The sequence below is a fragment of the Dreissena polymorpha genome, chromosome 6 (assembly GCF_020536995.1).
Source record: "Dreissena polymorpha isolate Duluth1 chromosome 6, UMN_Dpol_1.0, whole genome shotgun sequence".
NCBI lineage: Eukaryota > Metazoa > Mollusca > Bivalvia > Myida > Dreissenidae > Dreissena > Dreissena polymorpha.
The window spans coordinates 40,676,983-40,703,949 of record NC_068360.1 but is presented as its reverse complement, the minus strand read 5'-3'; the positions used below and the strand labels follow the sequence as shown (position 1 = coordinate 40,703,949).

Sequence of the window (26,967 nt, the reverse complement as noted above, 5' to 3'; positions counted from 1 at the left end):
TACCGTATTTTTTACAATTATTAGTTTATATTGATTAAAACATCACGACTGGTATATTACATTACTTGCAAAAAGTTGTTAAGTTTTCATATTTTCAGTATATTCGGTATTAATTTTTACTGGGTATGTCTACCAGGTAACTACCAGTTAAATATAAATGACGCCAGTAGATCGATCATCATCGTAATTTATTACCGAATATACTGCAAATATGAACTTTTTTCAAGTAATGTAATATACCACTCGTGAAATCGTAATCAATATAAATTAATAATTGTAAAAAATACGGTATTTTAGAACTGTTATTTGTTCGTTATTCGTGGTTAACAGTCCTTTTAAATTTATTTTATGTTTTCCTGGTGTAAGAACCCTCATAGAATGATGTCATTATGGTGAAATCGAAATTAAAATAAAAGTATGTCGCGTTTCACGATTCCCACGTGCAAAAAGAGGAAATGATACCTACCCCACGTGCTTAAGTATTGTATTAAAATGATGACATGTACAATTTTAAAACAAAATCTTTACTCATAAGTGAGGTATTCAAGTTTTAAAAGTGTTGCGTTAGAAAAGTATCCAAGTATATTTAATCTCATTACGGTAATCTTTGGCCCTCGATCTATACTTGTTCTAAAGACTTAACAGTTCAAGATATCATTATTATTTTTTGCATACACCATATAATTAGAACAACACTAATGTTTCCATAAGCCTCATCACAGGTAAAGATATATCAAGAAACACAGATCTTTGGGTAAACATGTCGCGGTAGCGTATCCAACTGTAAATAATATGTTGATGCTCCTGAAGTAATTCATCGAGTAATATCATCATCTGTGAATTAGACGCTTAAGACTCTCCATCATTCTCGGTATTGTCTTCCAAAAACACTTAATACGCATGACTCTGTTGTCAATGACATCGCTAAATCGGTTATTGTGATGTTAACATTTACGCAAATATTGAATCTTGATATCTATGTTTACCAGTAATTGAAGACAATTTCTTTTCTTGCATATATTTATATGTTTAGAAGTATAAGGAAAAATATTGTAGCTGGCATCCGCATTTTTTCAGTAAGGTAAGTAACTAATTGCCTGTGCAATAGAGGAGAGTAGCCTATAAGTAACACACAAACCCTAGAGATTGTTCTAGTTTTTTTTTGTTAATAGCGAAACTATAGGGATCTGTGCCGGCTAGCTATGAAAAAGTCAATTGGGAAAGTAACCACTTAAAGGACATAAACAATTGTACCATTTAATGTTGTAGTAACATATACAAACATGTTATCTAGTTCTCCGACAACAAAAGTATAACTCCCATACTGGTTATCGGTTCAATTGGTGTACAGTCACAGGTACGTGACACTCTCTTGATTTATATTGGATCCATCAAATGCGATTCTGTCGCATTTCAGTAGAGAAAACATTGAAGGATTAACGTATAGGGAGCGTTTACTGAGGCACTGGGCTTTTGCCGTGGCCCTGTTTTCTGAGAGTGTTTGCATTTAGCCGTAAGTGATTGTGTTATAGAAGCGACAAATCTTTTTAATCGATTTTACAAAAGAGGATAGATTAATATTAATTTGATACTAGCACAATCTAAAAAGGGAAAGGCAAGAAATTATGCCTTGAAAATTGGCTGTTTTTTAGTGAGACCACACAGGCATTGGATTATGACTTTTGTAAATTAAGCAAAATCATTTTGGAGGGATAAGAAGTTTTTAACTTTTTTTGTAACCAATTAATACAATAATTGTACTTGATAATTTCCTGCTTTGATGCTATTGATAATAGAATTGCTTTAAACATGGTTAAACTTAGTCAAAGGGGTTTCCCGACATCCGCTGAAATGCTCTGTTTTATTATATTAATTTATCATAAGACGTAGTTTACCAAGAGTGGCCATTCTTGGGCAAAGTACCCATTTTGGCAATCAAGAAAACCGAAATGGCGGAGAAACGAGAATCCGGTAGGTTTTAACAAAAACCTATTGATTAGACTTTATAGTATGACATTGCATAGGTTTTTGGTAAAATTGTCTAGTCCGTATTAAAAAAAAAAAGTCATTCAATAGATATCCAGTATTGCATCTTTCTGCGTGTCTCATTAACAATGATCATACGATATTTGTGAAGCATGTACGGATTTCGGATAGGGCTTATTTCGGATATTACATGATACTGAGTGGGTGTTAGATCATCTCTGACAGACCTAAAGTATTTGATGACAAAACAATGGCGAACGTGTGTGTATAATTAATTCTTAACCGTGGTCTTTGAATAATTGTCTTAAAGGTGAATAACTTGTATGTAGCATGTATAACTGTTGTATTGGCCCTCTTAATGAATACATAAGTTTTTTAAGTGAAAAGATTTCAAAACACATACATGTGTTAATCTACACTTAAATGTTTATTCTTGGACATTACACCAAAACTGCATTTGTATAGGCTTTTCAAAATACTGGCTAGATTTAGCTCCCTGTAGTAATCTGTATCATGTAAAAAGCTTTTAATAATCATACATCAGGGCCCTCACACTACTTTGGGGGAAGGGGTCCGCAGCCCTTAGGAGGAGGAATTTTCTCGGCGTTTCCCTTTTTGGGGGATTTTTTTACTTACTCTCTCATTATTTCATTTGTACATGTTTGCACTATATTCGTTGCATTTTTCATTATTTAGTATGTTTGAAAAAATTAAATTGAAATAGAATTGAGATATAATAATCATGAGACACATCTTTCTATTAAAAAAAAAAAAAAAAAAAAAATTTTTTAGGGGGAATTTCCCCCCCCCCCCCCCCCCCCCCCCCCCAAAAGGGGAAAAAAGTATACTTTTCAGGTGGGGGACTGCCGCCGAAATTTGGCAGCAGATTTGATAGATTGAGGGCCCTGTACATGCCAGAATTTTTTAGGTTCAAATCAGGACATTCCATAAAAAATTGCAGGACATTTGACCCAAAAGTGGAAAACCTAAAATGATCAAATGTAATCATGCAACCTTTACTGTAGTCACTTTAGTAATCAGTATATTCAGGTAAGGGTATCACATTTTAACGGTCGCGTTTCGTGTTTTGCTAAAAAACGTTTACAAAAACAGTAAACGTTTAAACGACAGTCTTACATCAACAGAATCTATTTTAGTTCATTACGTTACGACGTAGCAAAGCTTATTGACAGCTGCTGAAACAGACTCGTATTTGTTTCACGTGCGCCTGATGGCCCTTATTCACAATACCGTAAACAATACACCATGTATGGACAAGATGTCTTTAATATTTGACGCGTGTCGACACAAAGTGGTCGAGAAAATTTTCCCGCCATTTTTTGCATGAGCATGCCCCAAATCGTTTTGTACATTCCATGCGCGTCGGCAAGAAGTGCATGAGGAAATTTGTCTGCCGTTTCTTCATTGGTATTCATTTTTTTCTTGTTAAGTTAAACATTGAAAATTTTTAAACCGGTTTACTGTTATTGAAGAAATGTGGGTTCAATATTAATTCGTCTTTGTTACAAAATATATCGGCATGTACGTAGAAAAAGTGTAACCCAATGGTTGGACAAAGACGAGAACAGTTGGTTTTAATATGACGTCATTCCTTGAATGGGATATGCACTTAATGTTACTTCTGGAAATAATTACTACTTTCAATATGGAAATGCGATGGCACTGATGCTTTTTAAAAAGAATATAGGGGTACCATTTCGTTTATTTCATTTTTTTTAAACGTTTAGAAAAATCTGTAAACGTGTTACCCTTATATTCAGGCCTTGAACTTTTTTCCGGAGCCACTCGCCCTGCAGGGCGAGTAGGCCTGACAATCCACTCCCCCTTTACTTTAATCTTCACGCCCTGGATTAAAAAAATATATGTCAGGGATCATATTTTTTTCGGTTTTGTTGGTCCTAGACCGATTGGGGTCATGAAAAACCAATTGAATATCCCAAACAATCGGTCCGATTCTGTTTGCTAAAATTCCCATGTCATGAAATCGATTACACAGTGTACATGCTAACACACCCTAATGACATTCTTATCTCGATTAGGTGTGATAACCCATTCGCTGCAGTCTCTAAGCTGGTCAGGACCGGTTCATTGCACGTCAGACCAAGAATCAAAAACTTGTGAACAGTGGATTAAAGACGCATCCGAAAAGACGCGTCTGAAAGCACGCGCTGTAACTAAACAAAACATGCCAATACATTTTCACCAGCGTAATAATCCGGTAATATAATTATGAATGAAAGTCGCGGATCTGATCGACAGAACAGCCGAAAGTTATTTTTATGGGCGGAACTTCACATAAATTAAAATAGTACACAAGAAAAATAATATACATGGTATAAATCTTTAGTGAAACCGTGTTAGAATCAAAATAATTCGTGTACTTTATAGTTTGTTGTTGAATAACTCATGACCGGAAAATTAGATGCGAGGTTTCAAATGCTTCGCTCTCGTAATTTAATCCCTACGCATCTAAACTATCGGCTGTGGGTTATTTGACAACAAACTATAACGTACACGAATTATTTCTTAATTATTTGGTTTGTTATTGTCAGTAGCCAACCTACGCACAGACATTTGTTTGGTTCAGTGCATGTTTGTAAGCTATTATCGAGTCGACACAGATTAAAAACATCGGTATAGACTTACACAGATTAATAATATTGACAACGATGAAAAAAAGTCTGATAAAACAGCACACGAAACAACAATGAAATAGCAAGTTGAGAAAACTCGTATGTTCCGTTTAAAAAAAAAACAACGCATAAGGGAATTTTACATGTACATTTATTATACCACCTTCATGAATGGCAAAATTAATGGTATATATTTTAATGTAATTTGTCATTATTTCGGACATAAATTTTCGGATACTTTTTCCCCATTTATATCCAGACCGATTGATGTTGCGGGAAAATATGATCCCTGATATATGTATATTTTTTAGCTCAGCTGTTTTCGGAAAAAAAACAAGGTATTGTCATAGCCAGCTCATCGTGTCCACCATCCGCGTCGTGCTAAAACCTTAACATTTTATCAAGGTTTTGAACATTGGCTCTAAAATCAAAGTGCTTCAACCTACAACTTTAAAACTTCATTTGTAGATGCACCTTGATGAATTCTACACACCACAACCATTTTTGGGTCACTAGGTCAAAGGTCAAGGTCACTGTGACCTCTAAAAAAACAAAACCCGTTTTGCGTTGCTCTTGTTTATAGTAATAATCAACCAGAACCTTTTTGAAATTTTAAACTATCATCTGACTTTGTCTCATTGTAATAAACAAACATCTATAAGTCAATACCATACTGTAAAAATGCTGTCATAAGTCAAGATTTTTTCCTCCAAAAATGGATTAAAATTATAGTCTCAACTTATGAGATCTTAATTAAATTTTTAAAATAAAAATCGAGGTAGATCTATCCCCGCGATGCGCGGTAATGGTTGTAAAGTTGTTGTTGTCATGAAAACTCGCAGATTTACAACATTAAACGTCGTATTTTAAATTACACAAATTAATATATCACATTTTTAACTTCACTTTTGCTTTAGTCTGATAATAAAATCCAAAGTTTAATGTAAGCTAGTGGTTTTTTTTTACTGAAATTGTAAACAAAGAGTCAATTGTATCAGTACAAGTCTTGCGAAAATTTGCACTGACTGCTTGAATTGACAGTTTGACGTCATCAAATTAAGCAGCTTCCTGTCTGAAGCCATAAACAACACCTTTCTCACCGACAAAATTGGCTGCCTTTTTCTAGCAATCAACATGCTGAACCAATCGTTTGTTTGTTATTCAATGGAAATCGTCCAATTAAGTAACAGCAGGTGCATAGCTCCACCTTTTGCAGAGAACGGAGGTGGGGTTAAACGGTTAATTGAGCAAGTGTTTTACGCAAGTTGAGTCCCGATTTGCCGTAATTACTCGGTCTAAGCATTGATATGACGAATACATTTATCTAGGATTTTCTAGAAATACCAATTAAATCTGATTTACAAACTTCCTGACATATACCAATCAAGTGCAGCCGATTTCGAGAATTATTTTTACTGTGCCGGTGATGTCATTTACATGGTCAAAACGAAAGTGCAGTTTCTTTGTGTACTTATAAACCTATTTTTTGTTTGTTTGAAAAATAGTTCGGAGTTTGTATCGATGTTGCAGGAGTACTGGAACTAAATTTATATTTCTCAACAAAAACTCATAATTTCTGGCCAATTTTGACAAAAAATGTGTTCAAGAATTTCATGAACTCAAACGTTTTCAATTTTTCAGAAGTAAACACACATTTGCACTATCTAAGCAAATGACTCCATAAAGTGAAATGTGCATGGGCATATGCCTCTTTTTGACATCCAATCAAACATGTGTTTTATTTAACCAATCATCAATTTTTAAAACTCTAAATTTAGATTGATGCAAAATTTTAAAACTATTTTCGGACTATTTAAAACATCTGGCATGTATACCTACTTACCAACAGAAAACAGAAATTATCAAAATGATCCTTGTTATTCATTAATAAAATGTAAATAAAACCAACTTTCTGAAAATCGAAAAACATTGTATGCCTTGAAATCCTTGAGTTTTTTTCAAGGGGACTCGTTAAAGTTGATGATACAATTAGGAAGGCCGATGGTATGAGAATAATGGATACACAACGATCTGGTAAATGATTGAGTTGGTAAAGACATTGTTTTGCCTTCAAATGAATGAAAATTTATTTTGAAACGCACCGTGAAAATGATTAGAGTAATTAAAAAACTCTCAAGAAAATGTCCTATCAAATACTGCAAAGCCCTTATATGGATTGCAAATTTTGTAAAATTTGCGTAGACCTGTAAGTTATTAATTAGAAGATGTGTCCTCTGTATATAAGATGCAGTAGTCACTAGTGGAGGGTTTATCACTTGATAATAAAGTAGGCTATTGTAATTACTAAATACCCTTACACAAATCAGTATGTTTTTATTTCTCTTGTAAAAAAGAATGAAACACTATATGTTTTTATTTCTTTTGTAATAATAAAATAATTAAAACAAAAACTCTTTAAACATTTTCCAAGATCCTCATGGTGTTGTCTGTTAAAATACAATATTAGTGAATAACACAAAACGCACACCGAGTGTTAGGGGAGTTAACCCATTAGTGCTAATCCTAACTAATCTACTTAAATGAAGCTAACTCTCTTGATACAGCTAAATCTTTTCCCACTCAGAAGCAAAGTGAAAATGGCTATGTGCAAACAGCATAAAACCAGAACAGCCTGTGAGTAAATTGCAGACTGTTCAGGTTTTTGTGCTGTTTGCTGCTCATCATTATCAAAGGTTTGGAGATGACACTTGAATCTAGTAAGAAATGTCTGTAACCCTTTGCATGCTGGGAAATTTGTCATCTGCTAACATGTCGTCTGCTGAATTTCTTAAATTAGCATTTTCTTAGATTTTTTTCAGAGAATACTATCAGAATAGCAAACAGCTTGGATCCTATTGAGACGCCACGTTATGTGGCATCTCATCTGGATCCAAACTGTTTGCAAAGTCCTTCAAAATTTGGTTCCAGCACTGCAAGAGTTAATTAAATTGAACTTTCTGAGGGACTACAAATGCATAAAAATACGTATCTAAGTGGTAAAGGGTTAACGTTATTAGTGTTCTACAGTAATTGCTAAGTGTAACTCACTAACAGAAGTCAACATGTATTGGATTGCGAAACAGGCCCTGGAAGTGGTAGTTGATTACGTTGGATAATAATTTTTTTTGTGCCTACACTAATTTGGTCTTTAAATAATTAAGCACTGTGAATAATTGCCAGGATCTTAAATTTATTGATATGTCCCCCCCCCCCCCCCCAAAAAAAAAATGGATGTCAAAGAAGTAATTTTGCAGCATACTCTAACTCCACTCCCAATTGTTTTATGACTAAAATGATCGGTTTATCTTAGAAATTTATGTACTGCTAAAAGTTAAATGGTCATGTCTATGAAAATTACGCTTTAATTTGAAACTGTTAATATCTACAAAAATTCGCAATGCCCAGTGTCCAAATGACACCCAACCTTCAATATACAGTTCAAAATGTTCCTCTTGGAATCTTAGACTACATGTTAAACTCAAGAAGAGGTTTTTATGCCCCCCTTCGAAGAAGAGGGGGTATATTGCTTTGCACATGTTGGTCGGTCGGTCTGTTGGTCCGTCCACCAGGTGGTTTCCGGATGATAACTCAAGAACCCTTGGGGCTAGGATCATGAAACTTCATAGGTACATTGATCATGACTTGCAGATGACCCCTGTTGATTTTGAGGTCACTAGGTCAAAGGTCAAGGTCACGGTGACCCGAAATAGTAAAATGGTTTCCGGATGATAACTTAAGAACGCATACGCCTAGGATCATGAAACTTCATGGGTAGATTGATCATGACTTGCAGATGAACCCTATTGATTTTGAGGTCACTAGGTCCAAGGTCACGGTGACCCGAAATAGTAAAATGGTTTCCGGATGATAACTCAAGAACGCATACGCCTAGGATCATGAAACTTCATGGGTAGATTGATCATGACTCGCAGATGACCCCTATCAATTTTGAGGTCACTAGGTCAAAGGTCAAGGTCACGGTGACCTGAAATAGTAAAATGGTTTCCGGATGATAAATCAAGAACGCATACGCCTAGGATCATGAAACTTCATGGGTAGATTGATCATGACTCGCAGATGACCCCTATCGATTTTGAGGTCACTAGGTCAAAGGTCAAGGTCACGGTGACCCGAAATAGTAAAATGGTTTTCGTATGATAACTCAAGAACGCATACGCCTAGGATCATGAAACTTCATAGGTAGATTGATCATGACTCGCAGATGACCCTCATTGATTTTGAGGTCACAAGGTCAAGGTCACGGTGACCCGAAATAGTAAAATGATTTTCGGATGATAACTCAAGAACGCTTTTGCCTAGGATCATGACACTTCATAGGTACATTGATCGTGACTCGCAGATGACCCCTATTGATTTTCAGGTCACTAGGTCAAAGGTCAAGGTCACAGTGACAAAAATTGTATTCACACAATGGCTGCCACTACAACGGACAGCCCATATGGGGGGCATGCATGTTTTACAAACAGCCCTTGTTTAGTTTTTAGATTGTAGAACTTAAGGCTTTCACATACACTGCATCTTAAAGGTAGCACTCCATGCGACTCAAAGATATAAAAAATAAATATAAGCAAGAAGGACATGTTTTACAAGTTCTTTTTATTCCCCCGGATCGAATGATCTGGGGTATATTGTTTTTGGCCTGTCTGTCTGTCATTGTATGTGTCTGTCATTCTGTCCCAAAACTTTAACCATGGTCATAACTTTTGCAATATTGAAGATAGCAACTTGATATTTGGCATGCATGTGTATCTCATGGAGCTGCACATTTTGAGTGGTGAAAGGTAAAGGTCAAGGTCATCCTTCAAGGTCAAAGGTCAAATATATGGCTTCAAAGCGGCGAAGTAGGGGGCATTTCTGTCAAACACATCTCTTGTTTTTTATGCTCCCGGCAGGGTGGCATATAGCATTTGCACTGTCTGTCCGTCCGTCAGTCCATCCGAAAACTTTAACATTTGCCATAACATTTGCAATATTGAAGATAGCAACTTGATATTTGGCATGCATGTGTATCTAATGGAGCTGCACATTTTAAGTGGTAAAAGGTCAAGGTCAATGTCATCCTTCAAGGTCAAAGGTAAAAAAAACAAATCAAGGGAAGTAGTAAGCTTTAAAGGGAGATAATTATCTCTACCTGCCGAATGATAAAAAAATTAATAAAATCAAAGCGGCTCAGTAGGGGGCATTGTGTCTCTGACAAACACATCTCTTGTTTAATTCTAATATATTGCGTTTTAATAACAACTCTGGAAGTTGTGTGTCAAAAATGGACTGTCAATTAAAACTTTCAAACATTCCCTAAATCAGGTTAAAACCCTTTTCCACTTAGAAGCAAAGTGAAAATGGCTATTTGCAAACAGCATAAAACCAGAACAGCCTGCGAGTAACTAGCAGTCTGTTAAGGTTTTATGCTGTTTGCTGCTCATCAGTATCTAAGGGTTGGAATTGAAGACTTAAAAACTTGAATCTAGTAAGAAAGGTCTTAAATCAAATTTAACTTTCTTAGTGGCTTCAAATGCGTAAAAATACATATCTATGTGGTAAAGGTTTAAATACGTATCTAAGTGGTTAAGGTTTGAATACGTATCTAAGTGGTAAAGGGTTAAATACATATCTAAGTGGTAAAGCTTTAAATATGTATCTAAGTAGTAAAGGTTTAAATACCTATAAAAGTGGTAACGGTTTAACTATCTAAGTAGTAAAGGTTTAAATACGTATCTAAGTGGTTAAGGTTAAATTCTTATTTAAGTGGTAAAGGGTTACATATGTATCTAAGTGGTTAAGGTTTAAATACGTATCGAAGTGGTAAAGGGTTAAATATGTATCTAAACAGTAAAGGGTTAAATATGTATCTAAGTGGTAAAGGGTTAATTATGTATCTTAGGGGTAAAGGGTTAAATATGTATCTAAGTGGTAAAGGGTTAAATATGTATCTAAGTGGTAAAGGGTTAATTATGTATCTAAGTGGTAAAGGGTTAATCTGGTTAACACAATCCAAGGAAGCAATATGATAAATATCAAACTTATGAAAATCTATCTATCAAAGTATTAAATATTTAAAATAAACCAATCCATATCCAAGGCTTTACACAAACCCAAGCTTCTGTGTTATGATGCACAGAGTTTATTGCATGTGCATAAAGTGTCTTCCCAGATAAGCCAGTTCATTCGCACAGGCTGATCAGGGACAACATTTTCCACTTAAACTGGATTTACACTAAGAAGATACTTTCTTTAATTGCAAACTATGCTCTTTTTTATCATTCATATGATTTTCTTTATGTTTCCTATCAATGCATACGTATCCATCCTTCAGGAAGAATCAAGGAGTCGGAGCAGAAGCGCATTCTGGATGAGGCAGCTCGGCGCAGGCGTCAACGTAAGGCCCTGGAGGCACTTGAGTCAGACAACTTCCAGGACGACCCTCACGCAGACCTTAAGATGAGCAAGAAGGCGCCGAAGTTTGAGGAATCAATGGACACAAGTGAGATTGTTTAGTTTATATGAGTCGTGTTCTGAGAAAACTGGGCATAATGCATGTGCGTAAAGTGTCGTCCCAGATTAGCCTGTGCAGTCCGCACAGGCTAATCAGGGATGACACTTTCCGCCTAAATTGGATTTTTGCTAAGAAGAGACTTCATTTTAACGAAAAATGTTATAAAAGCGGAAAGTGTCGTCCCAGATAAGCCTGTGCGGACTTTCGAAATATTCTCAAAGGGTCCGCGTTTAGGTTTCGAAATCTGCGTTTAGGTTTCGAAAAGTGCTCATAACTGCTATGTCCCTTGAGATATAACCTTCATATTTGGTATGCATGTGTATATGGACAAGGCCTTTCCATACGCACAAAAATTTTGACCCCTGTGACCTTGACCTTGAAGTTAGGGTCCGCGTTTAGGTTTCGAAATCTGCGTTTAGGTTTTGAAAAATGCTCATAACTGCTATGTCCCTTGAGATATAACCTTCATATTTGGTATGCATGTGTATATGGACAAGGCCTTTCCATACGCACACAAATTTTGACCCCTGTGACCTTGACCTTGAACTTAGGGTCTGCGTTTTGGTTTCGAAATCTGCGTTTAGGTTTTGAAAAAAGCTCATAACTTCTATCAAGCTTTTCTATGGGGCATAAGTCATCCTATAGTGACAGCTCTTGTTTACTTCATGCTTTTTTACTTCAGATGTGTATGCCTAACTATTAGCAAAGTGTTCTCAAAACTATTCATCCTTGTCAAATGTTTAACTTTTGACAATTGTGCTTTTATATAAATGAACAAATTGAAATAAAAGCAATGAATATTTTCATGGGAAAGAGGCAAAGTAAGTTTGAGACAATTTTGTTGACTGTGCAAAATTGAGGGTTCATACAGCCCATAGCCATTAATTTAAAGGAAGAAAAAATCGTTCTTTGGAATTTGTATGTGAAAATTTCATAACAAGGTAAACACAATTATGGGATATGATCTGTTCTAGAGGAAACCTCATTATTTTGAAGAAAGTGGGGGGCATTAATCATTTCGCATGTCTTTATGTCCCTATGTCTGGAAGTTTGTGTTTTTCATCTCCTCTTTAAATACTGGGTGGATCTTGTTCAAACATTTACAGTTAAATGACCTTAATGTATAGATGATTATAGAGGTAGGAATTTTGGCAGTAATATATGTTGGCATACTTAAAGTTATATCCCTTTGTCTGTATTTCATGTCCCAAAGCTGGTGTTTTGAACTTCTTTTTAACTGCTTGACGGATTCCGCTCAAAATTTCACAGACGAAGGCAGTATATGAAAATGATTGTATAGATAGCAATTGTGGCTGCAAACAGTTTTTGCAGTATTATGGCCTTTTGTCTGTTAACAATATATAGCTCTAACATTTAGTGTTTTCAACTCCTTTTGTAGTAGAGGTTGGATCTTGCTCAAACTTTCACACAATTGTGGCTCTTAGTCTGATTTTTATTTGTGTCTTGTTCTGATGAAACTGGCCATAATACATGTGCGTAAAGTGTCGTCCCAGATTAGCCTGTGCAGTCTGCACAGGCTTATCAGGGACGACACTTTCCACCTAAACTTGATTTTCGGTAAGGAGGGACTCTCTTGAAACTTAAAATACCATTAAAGCGGAAAGTGTCGTCCCTGATTAGCCTGTGCGGACTGCACAGGCTAATCTGGGACGACACTTGACGCACATGAATTAAGCCCAGTTTTATCAGAACAAGGCACATTTATTTTGCTATAGAATATAGAACACAAAAATAAGTGTTTTCAAGTTCTCTTGAACTGCTGGGTGAATCTCAAACTTTCATAGCTGAATGACATACCAGTAAATGGCACATTTCTAGTTAAAGAGGGAATGACCCATTTTAAATGTTAAAGGCCCCTGCTATACCAGTAAATTGTATCTTAAAAAAAGCTCTGCTGTAGAACTGTTCATTTATAAGTGATTTATTTGTTAATCCCAGCTCCCCAAACTGGTGGAAGGAAGAAGAAGAAATACCGCAGTGATCACCTGAAGTACAGATTCAAGAAGAGCTTTTCTGCGCTTATAGAGGAAGAGGTTACACTCAGATAAACTAGTATTTCTAGTGTGTTTTTTTATTTCACTGCTTCATTTCAAACTTTTCTATGTTGCTTGATTTCATGGGAAGTCTAAGCCATATTAAGGAACTCTGTCTTTATAACGCTCTCGCAGTGCAAATTTAACCAGTCATTCTTGTCCTATAAGTGGGGATTTAACCAGTCGTCCTTGTCCTATAAGTGGGGATTTAACCAGTCATCCTTGTCCTATAAGTGGGGATTTAACCAGTCATCCTTGTCCTATAAGTGGGGATTTAACCAGTCATCCTTGTCCTATAAGTGGGGATTCAACCAGTCATCCTTGTTCTATAAGTGGGGATTTAACCAGTCATCCTTGTCCTTTAAGTGGGGATTTAACCAGTCATCCTTGTCCTATAAGTGGGGATTTAACCAGTCATCCTTGTCCTAAAATTGTATGTTAAATTTTTATTCAAAGGTCTTCTAAAAGTAACTAGTTTAGAGACTACTGCCATTGTTTTGATGGAATTATTTGAATCATTATTTATTATTTATTAATTTGATGATATGGATATATGTAATCTAGCCACTTTATCAGTACAAGTAGTGTTGTAAGTCCAGTGCCATATTATGTTCAGCAACCTTTTAATTGTATTGTTAAATTGTTTGAGTCATACAAACTTACTTTTTCAAAATTTGTCAAAAATATTTTATTTAACAATTAAGCCTGTATACAGAAAGCTAGATATATTGGTTGTATTATGATTGAGTGTGTGTGCATTGGTCTGTCCAAGCTTTGTGCTTACTGTTATTTCAACATTCATCATGCAATTTTAAATAACATGTCTTCACCCAATCGATATTGCTTCTCACAACAATACAGTGTCTGCAAAGTAATACTCTGAATTTCTTTTAATAGCAACATGTTACATATAAGCCTCGCTCTGGGAAAACACAGGGCTTAACCCTTTGCATGCTGGGAAATTTGTAGTCTGCTAAAATGTCGTCTGCAGAATTTCTAAAATAAGCATTTTCTTAGATTTTTTTCAAAGAATACTATCAGAATAGCAAACAGTTTGGATCCTGATGAGACGCCACGTTTTGTGGCGTCTCATCTGGATCCAAACTGTTTGCAAAGGCTTTCAAATTCTGGTTCCAGCGCTCAAAGGGTTAAGTCATGTGTGTGAAGTGTCGCCCCACTTTAATGGTATTTTTTTGCCCCCAGATCGGGGATAATTTGTTTTTGGCCTGTCTGACTGTCTGTCATTCTGTCTAAAAATTTTAACCTTGGTCATAACATTTGCAATATTGAAGATAGCAACTTGATATGTGGGATGCATGTGTATCTCATGGAGCTGCACATTTTGAGTGGTGAAAGGTCAAGGTTATCCTTTAAGGTCAAAGGTCAAATATATGGCTTCAAAGGGCAGTAGGGGGCATTGTGTTTCACATACACAGCTCTTGTTTTGGTTAAAAGGAAGTTTATTTTTAGCAAAAATGCGATTTAGAAAGTGTAGTCCCTGATAGGCTAGTGCAGACTGCACAGGCTAATGTGGGATGACACTTTTCCCAAATACATTAAGCCCTGTTATCTCAGAGTAAGTCTCATTTTACTGCACAGGCTAATGTGGGATGACACTTTTCCCAAATACATTAAGCCCTGTTATCCCAGAGTAAGTCTCATTTTACTGCACAGGCTAATGTGGGATGACACTTTTCCCAAATACATTAAGCCCTGTTATCTCAGAGTAAGTCTCATTTTACTGCACAGGCTAATGTGGGATGACACTTTTCCCAAATACATTAAGCCCTGTTATCCCAGAGTAAGTCTCATTTTACTGCACAGGCTTATGTGGGATGACACTTTTCCCAAATACATTAAGCCCTGTTATCTCAGAGTAAGTCTCATTTTACTGCACAGGCTAATGTGGGATGACACTTTTCCCAAATACATTAAGCCCTGTTATCCCAGAGTAAGTCTCATTTTACTGCACAGGCTAATGTGGGATGACACTTTTCCCAAATACATTAAGCCCTGTTATCTCAGAGTAAGTCTCATTTTACTGCACAGGCTAATGTGGGATGACACTTTTCCCAAATACATTAAGCCCTGTTATCCCAGAGTAAGTCTCATTTTACTGCACAGACTAATGTGGGATGACACTTTTCCCAAATACATTAAGCCCTGTTATCCCAGAGTAAGTCTCATTTTACTGCACAGGCTAATGTGGGATGACACTTTTCCCAAATGCATTAAGCCCTGTTATCCCAGAGTAAGTCTCATTTTACTGCACAGGCTAATGTGGGTTGACACTTTTCCCAAATACATTAAGCCCTGTTATCCCAGAGTAAGTCTCATTTTACTGCACAGGCTAATTTGGGATGACACTTTTCCCAAATACATTAAGCCCTGTTATCCCAGAGTAAGTCTCATTTTCTGTAATGTTGAACATTGTGTTGCAGCACCTGACAAATAAGGATCCCCCCAACTACGTGAGTGTGTGTGCCCCGCCCTCCAGGCTCCCCCCTCGACACTTCTGTGCAGTCTGCGGGTATCCTTGCATAAACACAAGATGTAAAAAAGATGTATTGTATTATGCTTTATTTCCAATCACCTTGCAATGAGCATTGATCAGGAAAGCAGAGTTTAATGCCCTTTGCAGTGTGCACAGTGGATACTTTCCGCTTTTATGTTGCTGTTTTTTTAATATAAGGAAATCTTTTCTAAACAAAAATTTAGTTTAGGCAATAATTGTTGTCCCTGATCGCCTGTGCGGAGGCACAAGCTAATCTGGGACACATATAGACGCTTAACGCATGTGCATTTAACCCAATTTTTCAAGCGTTGGCTCATAATAATTTCCATATTTACATCTCTTATGTTAAGTTTGAAGAATACTAAAACCACATAATACAGGTATTCGTACACCCTTCCTTCTTTCCCCCTTGCAAGGAAGTAGAGTAGAGGTATGTACTGGATATACCACAATTATAAATCTGTGTCTGTCTTTCAGTAGACAAAAACTTATGTTTACTATAGAATTTCTATAACAACTTGCTACATATAACAATTTGCAGCATTGAGGGGGAGGGGGTCATTCATCATGGCTGTGACAGGCTTTAGTTTTTATATGCCCAATTGTAAACCTGAGTTTACAGGTGGGCAGCTTGAATATTTTTCCAGAGCATACAGTTGACAGTTGTCCCACATGTATGGGTTTTCAAATATTTTGTTGGAAGTAATAGCCATCATGATATTTGTGTCGCAACAAGCACCAGGGTCAAGGTAACAGTGCAAGGTCAAATGAACAAAATTAGTCTGTAACCCTGTGTTCAGAGCATGCCTGTGTCCAGCTTGAATGTATATTACAATATCTGGCATGATGAGACGAAGTATTGTTCCCAGAATAGGCCAGTTTGTCCAAGGTCAAACTTGCAAATCAAGGTCAAATCTCCCATTGAAGCCATACATTCTTATCAGTTTGTGAAAAGCATATGCTAGACTAAATGCCTTGACAAAAGTGCTTAACATGATGAAGGAGTTAACACACAAGAACCAGGTCTGTAGGTCGAAGGTCATGAACAAGATCAGTAGGTCAAAGGTCATGGTCACAATTCAAGATCTAAAAGTCAAATTAAGGAAATAAGCTCTTGACACATCGTCCAGAGTGGGAAGCGGACAACGACAACGAGTGAGGCCTGGTATTGTAATGCGCATGGGAAGGTTAGAGGGTTGGGGTAAGGGTTAGGGGTCGGGTTAGGGGTCGGGTTTGGGTAAGGGTAAGCCTTAAACCTAACCTTAACCCTACCCGACCCCTAAATCTTACCCTTACCGAACGATAACCCAGGGTTATCTCCCCTATACCAGGCCTCGCTCATTGTCGTTGTCAGCTTCCCGTCCAGAGTACAACTTTGTTAAGCATGGATGTATTTGCTCAAATCGATTGGCAGAGATGATCAGCTTGAGAAGACAGTGTTATTCACAACAACCAGGTCCTTCAATCAAGGTCAAAGCTAAAATATTAGACAAGTAACATATTATCCTTTGTGTTTAACAGGGTCTAATTTGTGTTCTCATAGTAAAAGGAAAATTGTTAATATGGAGCAGCATAAATAACAGTGTACCAATTGTTTATAAATACATGTTAAACTGCTTTCTAAAAATTATATTTTGAAATTATTGGGAATTAAATTAATTTATGATAAACCAATTATTGAGTTTATTGGAAATGTTTGACATATTTTGGGGAAATTGTGGTCAGATTTTTTTTTTTTAATATTATATTGGGAATCATCCTTTTTTAATCTTCATCACACCCAAAAGCTTAGGCTCAAGGGCCTTGGTCACAGATCAAGGTGAAATGTTAGGACTAAGTCCAGAACATAACTTGGTTCAGCTTGGATGGCCATCTAAATTACTTTTTATAGAGACGAGCGTGTTTCTTTGTTAAAGGCAGAGTACACAATTCAAGGTCCAAGAGAAGTCTTTACCAAACAAAACTGTTAGTTTAAACCTATTTATTTAAGCTCGATTGCATCGAAAGCCTGAGGCTTATTGAAACGCTCTCGAGTCCATTTCCTAGAACCAGTACTTGGTGTCTAAGGAGGAGATCTAAAGAACGCTCCCACAGTGGGGATCGAACCCATGACCTCCCGGTCGCTAGGCAGACACCATATCCATTACACCACGGCGACCTTCTAAACAAAACTGTTGACAGGTATATCTTTGTGACAGTGTCACACTTGTTATCAGTATTGACTTTACATAAAGCTATGAGATTTAAGTAGCTGTTTCAAACTTGTTTTGCCATTCTTTGACCCCATCAAGATACATCTCTACATACACCTGTGTGCAGTGTGGGGCGAGGTATTGCTCCATTAAATGTCTTGGAACCCATCAAGACACAAGGTAAATGTTGTTGCTGTGAGTTCTTGTAGCAGGGATGTGGACATATAAGAAGTTTTTTTCATGTCTGTCAATAATATATTTTCATCCAAATAACAACTACTAGTTAAAAAAACGTACAGTTTATTTATTCATTTTTAGCAAAATAAAATTAAGAAAGGGGCAAGCTGTTTTACTTGCCCCAGCATTGGTGTCTGAGCTAGTTTTTCACTAATTGGTAGACATATTTCATTCAAACATTCAAGATCTATTTCCCATAATTAAATTAGTCATTAGGCTGATTTTGGTTTTCTAAAGTTTAAGTTGCACTTTTGTTTATAATGTCTGACTCTGAGGTTAACCCTTTCCCACTCAGAAGCAAAGTGAAAATGGCTATGTGCAAACAGCATAAAACCAGAACAGCCTGCGAGTAACTTGCAGTCTGTTCAGGCTTTATGCTGTTTGCTGCTCATCAGTATCTCAGGTTTGGAGATGAAGCCTTAAAAACTTGAATCTAGTAAGTAAGGTCTTCAATAAAATATAACTTTCTAAGGGACTACAAATGCGTGAAAATACGTATCTAAGTGATAAAGGATAAATGTTCATCATTGGCAAGGGACTTTATTTATGTTTCAGATGCTTGAAGTGGACTGCTTGAGGCGTAATACACGTTCTTTTGAAAATGGATAAAAGTCTTTGTAATTTTGAATCCGTTGCCAAGATGCAGCCAAGCAAAATAAGAAAAGAAAAAGACTGAGGAGGAGCCCACAAAGTGTATTGAATTTGTTTGGATATCCATTACTATGCCTTGTGGCAACTGAAGAAAATGACATTACTTATGATGTCTTTGAACAGGAAAGATGGACATAATAACTGCAGGATAGATGCGCTCTCATGCAGAATTGCGGAAGGTTTCTTTTGACATGTGTACAATTAATGACTGTGTACCGAAGCTATTGGCGTCAGAGCGGGAATTCACAAAGCATCGTAAGGGAAACTTAAAGAAATGTCATGCATGCATAGAATTCATTAAGTCTCTTGATATTACATTTATTGGTAGCTTTTAACTGACAATAAAATGTGACATTATATGTATATATGTATATATTGAGGATATTTGTTGATATCCTTGTGAGATTGTATTATGTTTTCATAAGTGGTGGTCATATAAAATAAACTTTTATTAGTGGTTGAACCACAGTAAAAATATATGTTTTATATGACAACGAATGAAGAGGCAGAGAACAGATAAAGGTAGATATGACGAAGTAAACACTTCATGTTACTATTTAATTATATGTCATTTGATTGGTTGATTTTTCCATAATTTTCCTGAATAATGTTACGAGTAACAAATTTGATGTCTCATAAGTGTTTACCTTATCCCTCACAGTCAATTAAAAAGCATAGCAAACTCGAACACACGTTTGTTCTGTCGTCGGTCTGTCTTGTGTACGCACGTTTTATGTGCTTTGTCAGTTTTTTTGCAATGATCAAAATTAATGCATGAAAAGTATGTTTTCTATATCATTTTTTTGTTATCTGCCATTTGTAATTTTTTGATTGTTAATTGAGTAACTTAGTTTTATTATTAGTATATTCTTTTGCAAGAAATGATCCTAGTTTTTAATGTTTCTTTATGCCATAGTAGCAGACAGAGAAACAGACAGAGAGAAACAGACAGACAGAGAGACAGACAGACAGACATAGAGACAGAGCCTACATTGAACAAATTAATCTCGGTGACTTCCAGTGCCATAAACTTGGATGCATTTTAACCTTGTTGAAAACGACGAAAATTTTTATGTATTAAAATAGCATTTGTTGTTTCGTCATTTGCTAGTGTTTTTTTTGTGTTTATTTGAAAACTAATAAATCAATTGTTTAGTTTAATTACAAAAAAGTATTTTGCATTTGTAAATCATACTTGTTACAAAATCGTAATAATTCTTGGCGACATCTTACCAAAGGCATACGAAAAATTCAGTAGAGCTTACAGCCTGGCCTCCACGGGCATGATCAGAATGAGCAGCGAGTAGAGCTTATAGCCTGGCCTGGGCGGGCATGATCAGTATGAGCAGCGAGTAGAGCTTATAGCCTGGAGTGGGCAGGCATGATAAGTATGTGCTGCGAGTAGGGCTTATAGCCTGGCCTGGACAGGCATGATCAGTATGAGCGGCGAGTAGAGCTTATAGCCTGGCCTGGGCGGGCATGATCAGTATGAGCGGCGAGTAGAGCTTATAGCCTGGCCTGGGCGGGCATGATCAGAATGAGCAGCAAGTAGAGCTTATAGCCTCGTCTGGACGGGCATGATCAGTATGAGCGGCGAGTAGAGCTTATAGCCTGGCCTGGACGGGCATGATCAGTATGAGCAGCGAGTAGAGCTTATAGCCTGGCCTGGACGGGCATGATTAGTATGAGCGGCGAGTAAAGCTCATAGCCTTGTCTGGACGGGCATGATCAGTATGAGCGGCGAGTAGAGCTTATAGCCTGGTCTGGACGGGTATGAGCGGCGATTAGAGCTTATAGCCTCGTCTGGACGGGCATGATCAGTATGAGCGGCGAGTAGAGCTTATAGCCTCGTCTGGACGGGCATGATCAGTATGAGCGGCGAGTAGAGCTTATAGCCTGGCCTGGACGGGCATGATCAGTATGAGCGGCGAGTAGAGCTTATAGCCTCGTCTGGACGGGCATGATCAGTATGAGCGGCGAGTAGAGCTTATAGCCTCGTCTGGACGGGCATGATCAGTATGAGCGGCGAGTAGAGCTTATAGCCTCGTCTGGACGGGCATGATCAGTATGAGCGGCGAGTAGAGCTTATAGCCTGGCCTGGACGGGCATGATCAGTATGAGCGGCGAGTAGAGCTTATAGCCTCGTCTGGACGGGCATGATCAGTATGAGCGGCGAGTAGAGCTTATAGCCTCGTCTGGACGGGCATGATCAGTATGAGCGGCGAGTGAAATCTTGAAAGGAAAGAAAAACGGGGCCTAATGCATGTGCTTTAAGTGTCGTCCCATATTAGTAGTAGTACGCACATGCTTATAAGGGACGACTCTTTCTGCTGAAACAATATTTTATCTAACAAGAAAATTTCTTTAAACGAAAAATACCATAAAAGCCACAAGTATTTCCATGATGTTTCAAGACCGCGGCTACACACGAACTACTGAAATGTTTTAATCATAGAGCTCGGTGCTTATACCTTTAAAGAATAAAGCCTTTCTTCATTTTGCCATTTACTCAGTTTGATTATACATGCTGCATCTGCAAGGTTAAACACGCACAGACCGTTCAGGAATTTTAAAAACATACACATGTTGGTATACATTTTATAAAATATAGCAGTTGAATAAAAGCGCTGTTATTCAGTGCGTGCTTTATTCATAATTCTGACATTTTACAAATTATTCGTTTGATATATTTATAACGTAATTTATAAAGGTATACTCGCCGTCACCGTTGTGACATCCATCTGACATCTTATAATAACTCACAGTACCAAACGTCAGTGGAGGGGTTGCTGTGCATTTTACGTTCTTAACCCTTTGCATGCTGGGAAATTTGTCGTCTGCTAAAATGTCGTCTGCTGAATTTCTAAAATTACAATTTTCTTCTATTTTTTTTTCCAAAGAATTCTATCAGAATAGCAAACAGTTTGGATCCTGATGAAACGCCACGTCCTGATGAGACGCCACGTTCTCTCATCTGGATCCAAACTGCTTGCAAAGGCCTTCAAAAGTCGGTTCCAGCACTGAAAGAGTTAAAGACAAGCTTTAAGCTGTATTTCGAGTTTTATGTATATATTCGTAAAATTAAACAAAAGCGGGGTTTAAAATTACGTCACATAATTTCGTTGACTGTTTGAATAATGGAAAAACTACTTAATTAAAGTACACAATGCACTGTGAACTTAAGACAAAACACTTCGCTGAAAAGTTTCTATCGTTTACTCCGCAATGAAGAGTAACAGTCCAAGTTTGAAACGGGTAATGTAACTATATTTGCTTAAAATTATATGTGTACGTGTAAAAGCAATGATGATACGGTACAAGGAATCACCGCAGCTGAGGTAGCATTATTTGAAGATCTGGAGTGTCATGGCTTCCATGCGTATTTTACTCTCCATATAGCCAATAGGCAATTATGGGTTTTAACAATGGTTTTCAGCTCTTTCAGTTTTACTTACAGATAAAAGACGCGCTCTTTGCACACCGGGCTTGATGCAAGTGGATAGAATATCGCCCCACATGAGCCCGCACAGGCTTATCGGGGACGACACTTTCCGCTTTTATGATTTTTTTGTTTAAATAGTCTTCTTAACGAAAATCCAGTCTAGGCGAAACGTGCCGCCACGTGCGCCGACTGAGAAGCAAGCCGCCGCCGGTCGTCGAGGTAAGAAGAAGAATGTTGTTTTTTTGCATCAATTTTTGTATTTCAAAGTATGGGTGTGGCTTCCCTATCATTTATATCACGAATGTTACAACATTACCGGTGTAATTTACCGAAGGATACTGATATAATTTTTAATGATAAATATGTTTATACACTGGACTAGTTTACATGTGTGTTATTCAGTCAATACTTTTGATGTTACCGGTAGTTGATGAAGTCCTAACTTTATGAAACGTTGTGTAACGTATACTTTCGTTTTTATTTACTTTTTCTTACAAAATATACTTCGCATATATACTTAATTACACAGCTATTGACATGCCTATAGTTGTTGCTTTCGATTGGTTGTTCGATCCAGACCGAAACTCGTCATCCAATAGGACTGCTGACTTTACCACTGACGCATTTTATACATATCGTGACGTCATAAGCGACACGTGTGGAAACAACGTGTCCTATGAGACACGTTAACTTTCACCTCGGGGCTATCACGAATAGTGAACTACGTTTTCTTGTCTGGCGACAACCAATCCAAAGCCCAATACAAAAGAGCAATTTACAACGTGACAGACGAGCGGTTTGATGAATGTGTGTAAAGTGTCGTCCCAGATTAGCCTGTGTGGACTGCGCGACACTTTTATTGTATTTTTTGTTTAAAGGAAGACTCTTCTTGACGAAAATCCAGTTTAGGCGGACAGTGTGCGGACTGCACAGTCTAATCTGGGACGACACTTGAGGCACATGCATTAAACCCCATATTCACATTATTTCACTCATTTAATAATAATTGTGTAGTTATTGCAAGCGAATAATTCTCAATAGGCATAGGCGTCTATATTTCCCGAAGCCTATGACATGAAAAAAGCATGAGCATTATAATCATACAAACAAGAAATATCGTTAAAAACGATACACGGCATTTGTTAAAATATTAATTAAAAACGGACAAATATATACTCAATTAGTTAATTTAAAAACTGGAGAATTCTTAATGTGTACCACACGTTTATATGAGTCGCGTTCTGAGAAATGCATGTGCGTAAACTGTCATCCCATATTGGCCTGTTTAGTCCGCACAGGCTAATCAGGGACGGCACGTTCCGCTTTTATGGTATTTTTAGTTTCAAGGAACCCATCCTTACCGCAAATCAAGTTTAGGCGGAAAGTTTCGTCAATGATTAGCCTGTGCGCACTGCACAGGCTAATCTGGGATGACACTTTACGCACAGGTATTATGCTCAGTTTTTTCAGAACGCAACACATGTTATTTACATCACTGCTCGTATGCACATTTCTTTACAGTAAATACCACGATGAATTATAGTCAATGTCATTTTATGTCAGATCTGCTTATATAACTTATGTAAACCCTCCCTGTCTGCATAATATTATGGGAATACTTGTTATTTTCGTCACAAACATTAAGCCATATTAATAATATTGACACAAGTATTTGCTAAGCAAATTATACTTATTTCCCCATTTCATATTATACTTTTCAGGTTTTATTTCACGATGCAAATATACGGCTTTTTTCCGTTATGGTCTCTGTCCACAGAACTCCCGCAATTTAAATGCCTTGTTTCAATAATTATATGTGTCCATGTATATATATTGAAAACCTGACTGTACTATCAGTCTATACTTGCGTGTATCGATATCACATTCGTGCTTCCGATTTACAAGAACGACCCACTATAAAAGTGACCCTTTTATACTGCGGAGTTGAATATTCAGTCTTTTAAATAAGCGTACACATATCACATCATTGCAGTGCTATTTATATTGGTAAGTTGACATTTCAACATATTTAAATGTTTACATTAAAAAAATACGAGTAAGTGAATTTTTTGCGTATATTACTTTTAGGGAACAACGCAAAAACAAGATGCATTGTCACCAAGTTTTTCTCACCGACAATTTTCTCTTATGTCTCAGAACCAACAAAAATAGTATTATGATGTCGTATGAACATGTCTGCAAAAAAGTAGTATACAGGTTTGCGTTTTTATTTATATAATACAAAGATTCTCATTTGAATATATACAGCAAAATCATAATAAATATAATATATGGGCCGTGCTCTGTGAAAAGGGGGTTACATGCATGTGCGTAAAGTGTCGTCCCAGATTAGCCTCTGCAGTCCGCACAGGCTAATCAGGGACAACACTCTCCGCCTTAACTGGATTTTTGCTATGACGATACTTTCTTTAAACAGCAAATATCATAAACGCGGAAAGTGTAATCCCTGATTAGCCTATGCGGACTGCACAGGCCAATCTGGGACGACACTCTACGCACATGCATTAAACCCTCTTTTTACAGAGCATGGCTCATTTATAGAAATAACAAACAACATGGCTGCAACGTGGATTTTAAGCAAGTCATGGAGTCATAAAGCACATTTTGGTATTAGGGTGGTTCCGAGATTCCTTAAAACACCATTTAACCAAGTGAATTACAACATTAACATCGGCGCTAAAATGTATACTGATTTTTTAAATCTGGAAAAATAAGCGACAATAAAAAAAATATCAGAAGCATTGAGCGAGTGAAATGCAAAAAAAATGCCTGCTTGTGTCTCCCTTCACTAGCGACATCAACAACTTCCGGTTATATCACAAGTTTAATTGTTCTTTGATACTGCCACGTGGTGACTTAAATATTGAATAGACGCTCACGAAGGTACAATAGCCATTCCAAATAGACTCTAAGCTCGCGCGTCTTACACGCGGCACCGCCGAAAACATGCGCGCGCAGAGCCGGAACTAGGCACTTCTGCTCGAACTCGACCTGCGTAATCTGGCTGCGCACTCGATCGAGCGATGGACCGCCGACGTTATCAACCCCGGTCCAGTGATCGACAAGAAGTGACACAAGAGTGGGGTCGATGTTTGGGCCGTACAAGAGGAAAGACGGACACTGCTGATTCTGGGCTAGGTTTGCCGGATCTGTGTCAGGAAGTAGAAACAGGGGGATCTGAAATGAGCACTCCGTCTTGGCACTTATCGCTTCATCAACGGGAATAGGCCTGACGTTGTTAATAAGACGGTCGTTAATAACGGGGCGTTGGTCGTTAACAACGGGACGTTGTTCGTTAACAACCGGGCGTTGGTCGTTAACAACAACAATTGCGGCATTCATTGCTGCTGTACTGGGAGCAGGCGCTGTCAGTCGTGGCTGCGGCTGCACAAACTGGACTTCCGGTTGGTTCTCTATCATGACAGGGATGCTGGCTGTTGGGCGAGGTTGAAGGACTTGCTGCCTGGCGACTTGGCCCAAGGTACTCTCCAGGAGAACCGGGCGGCCGGCCGTTATGGAGGCGGAGAGTGTACCCTGGCGGCTCTCGGCCACCGTAACTTGAGGAGTTCTCACGCTCGGACGACTAGGGTCCGTCATTTGTGTCGGCGAGACACGCGCCGTCGGGGCGTCCTGAACAGGGATGTCGTCGACAGGTAAGAAGACGTTGACGTTCTGGGAGACGGGTATCGGCGTATCGCGGGCGTGCGAGAGGGTGGGGTCTATACTCAGAGAGCGCCGCAATGAGTCTCGGCTACTGGCTGAAAAGTCAAAGAAAGAAATTTTGAAAAAAAAATCAGATTCGGTCATACATTTGAAAACTAAATATACTGGAATAAGCACATGTTTACATGTCCTATATGTGTATAATCCTAATAAAGCAAATGACGAAACGCACGACACACTACGTTGCAATTTATCTTAAATCTGAGACAAAAACGATACGTTTACACTTATCGTCTATACGTCGTGTTTATATTGTGTGTTGAACCATGCATATGAACGAATGCGTACTTATTTCATATCAATCTAAATTTTTCGAAAACGAAGTCGTAAACAACAGATGTTATTGAAAGGTGTGATGTCGACGAAATCACTAATATTTTGACATTATTAAGTTGTTTGGATTTAATTTAGAGCTGTAAAATCGGTTAATATATGTTCAAAATACTTAATAAAGGTTTTACGTCATACACGGACTCTCCAGTGCCGTTAAAAGAACTCGGCCTTTGGTTAATTCGAGCAAACTTTAAAAAAAATACCACATACGTTTCTAATAATAAGAAAACTCAAATGAGCCGCGTTCTGAGAAAACTGGGCATAATGCACAGACTAATCAGGGACGACACTTTCCGCCTACACTTGATTTTTGGTAAGGAGGGACTTCCTTGACACTAAAAATACCATAAAAGCGGAAAGTGTCGTCTGGGGACGACAATTTACGCATATGCATTAAGCCCAGTTTTCTCAGAACGCGAATCAAATGTTTTCATGAGATCACGTGGTTTGTACTTACGAGCTTGACCTCGTGTCACGTGATCACATCCAATCAGCATCAACATCAGCAATGTAGATAGAGGACTCATTTTCACTCGTTAGGGGTTCTGAAAAATAAGGAAAGGAAAATTTGAATATTAAAAAAAAACATCCCAAAATGGCCAGGAGTGAAAACTATATAAAACGCACGGAATTTTTTAACCCATT

At 37.6% G+C, this 26,967-nt stretch overlaps 2 protein-coding genes across 2 annotated transcripts; one reads left to right on the top strand and one right to left on the bottom strand.

The window, feature by feature from the left end:
* Window positions 1-1,856: 1,856 nt before the first annotated feature.
* LOC127834983 (zinc finger HIT domain-containing protein 1-like) lies at window positions 1,857-19,491 on the top strand. The gene is made up of 6 exons (XM_052361154.1): window positions 1,857-1,971; window positions 10,975-11,142; window positions 13,114-13,208; window positions 15,650-15,738; window positions 18,015-18,095; window positions 18,708-19,491. The coding sequence occupies exons 1-6, from the start codon at window positions 1,950-1,952 to the stop codon at window positions 18,727-18,729; spliced, it is 477 nt and encodes a 158-aa protein (XP_052217114.1). The 5' UTR covers window positions 1,857-1,949; the 3' UTR covers window positions 18,730-19,491.
* Window positions 19,492-24,467: 4,976 nt separating this feature from the next.
* LOC127834972 (uncharacterized) lies at window positions 24,468-26,868 on the bottom strand. The gene is made up of 2 exons (XM_052361135.1): window positions 26,780-26,868; window positions 24,468-26,024 (listed from the first exon to the last, which is right to left on the bottom strand). The coding sequence occupies exons 1-2, from the start codon at window positions 26,847-26,849 to the stop codon at window positions 25,123-25,125; spliced, it is 972 nt and encodes a 323-aa protein (XP_052217095.1). The 5' UTR covers window positions 26,850-26,868; the 3' UTR covers window positions 24,468-25,122.
* Window positions 26,869-26,967: the final 99 nt, after the last annotated feature.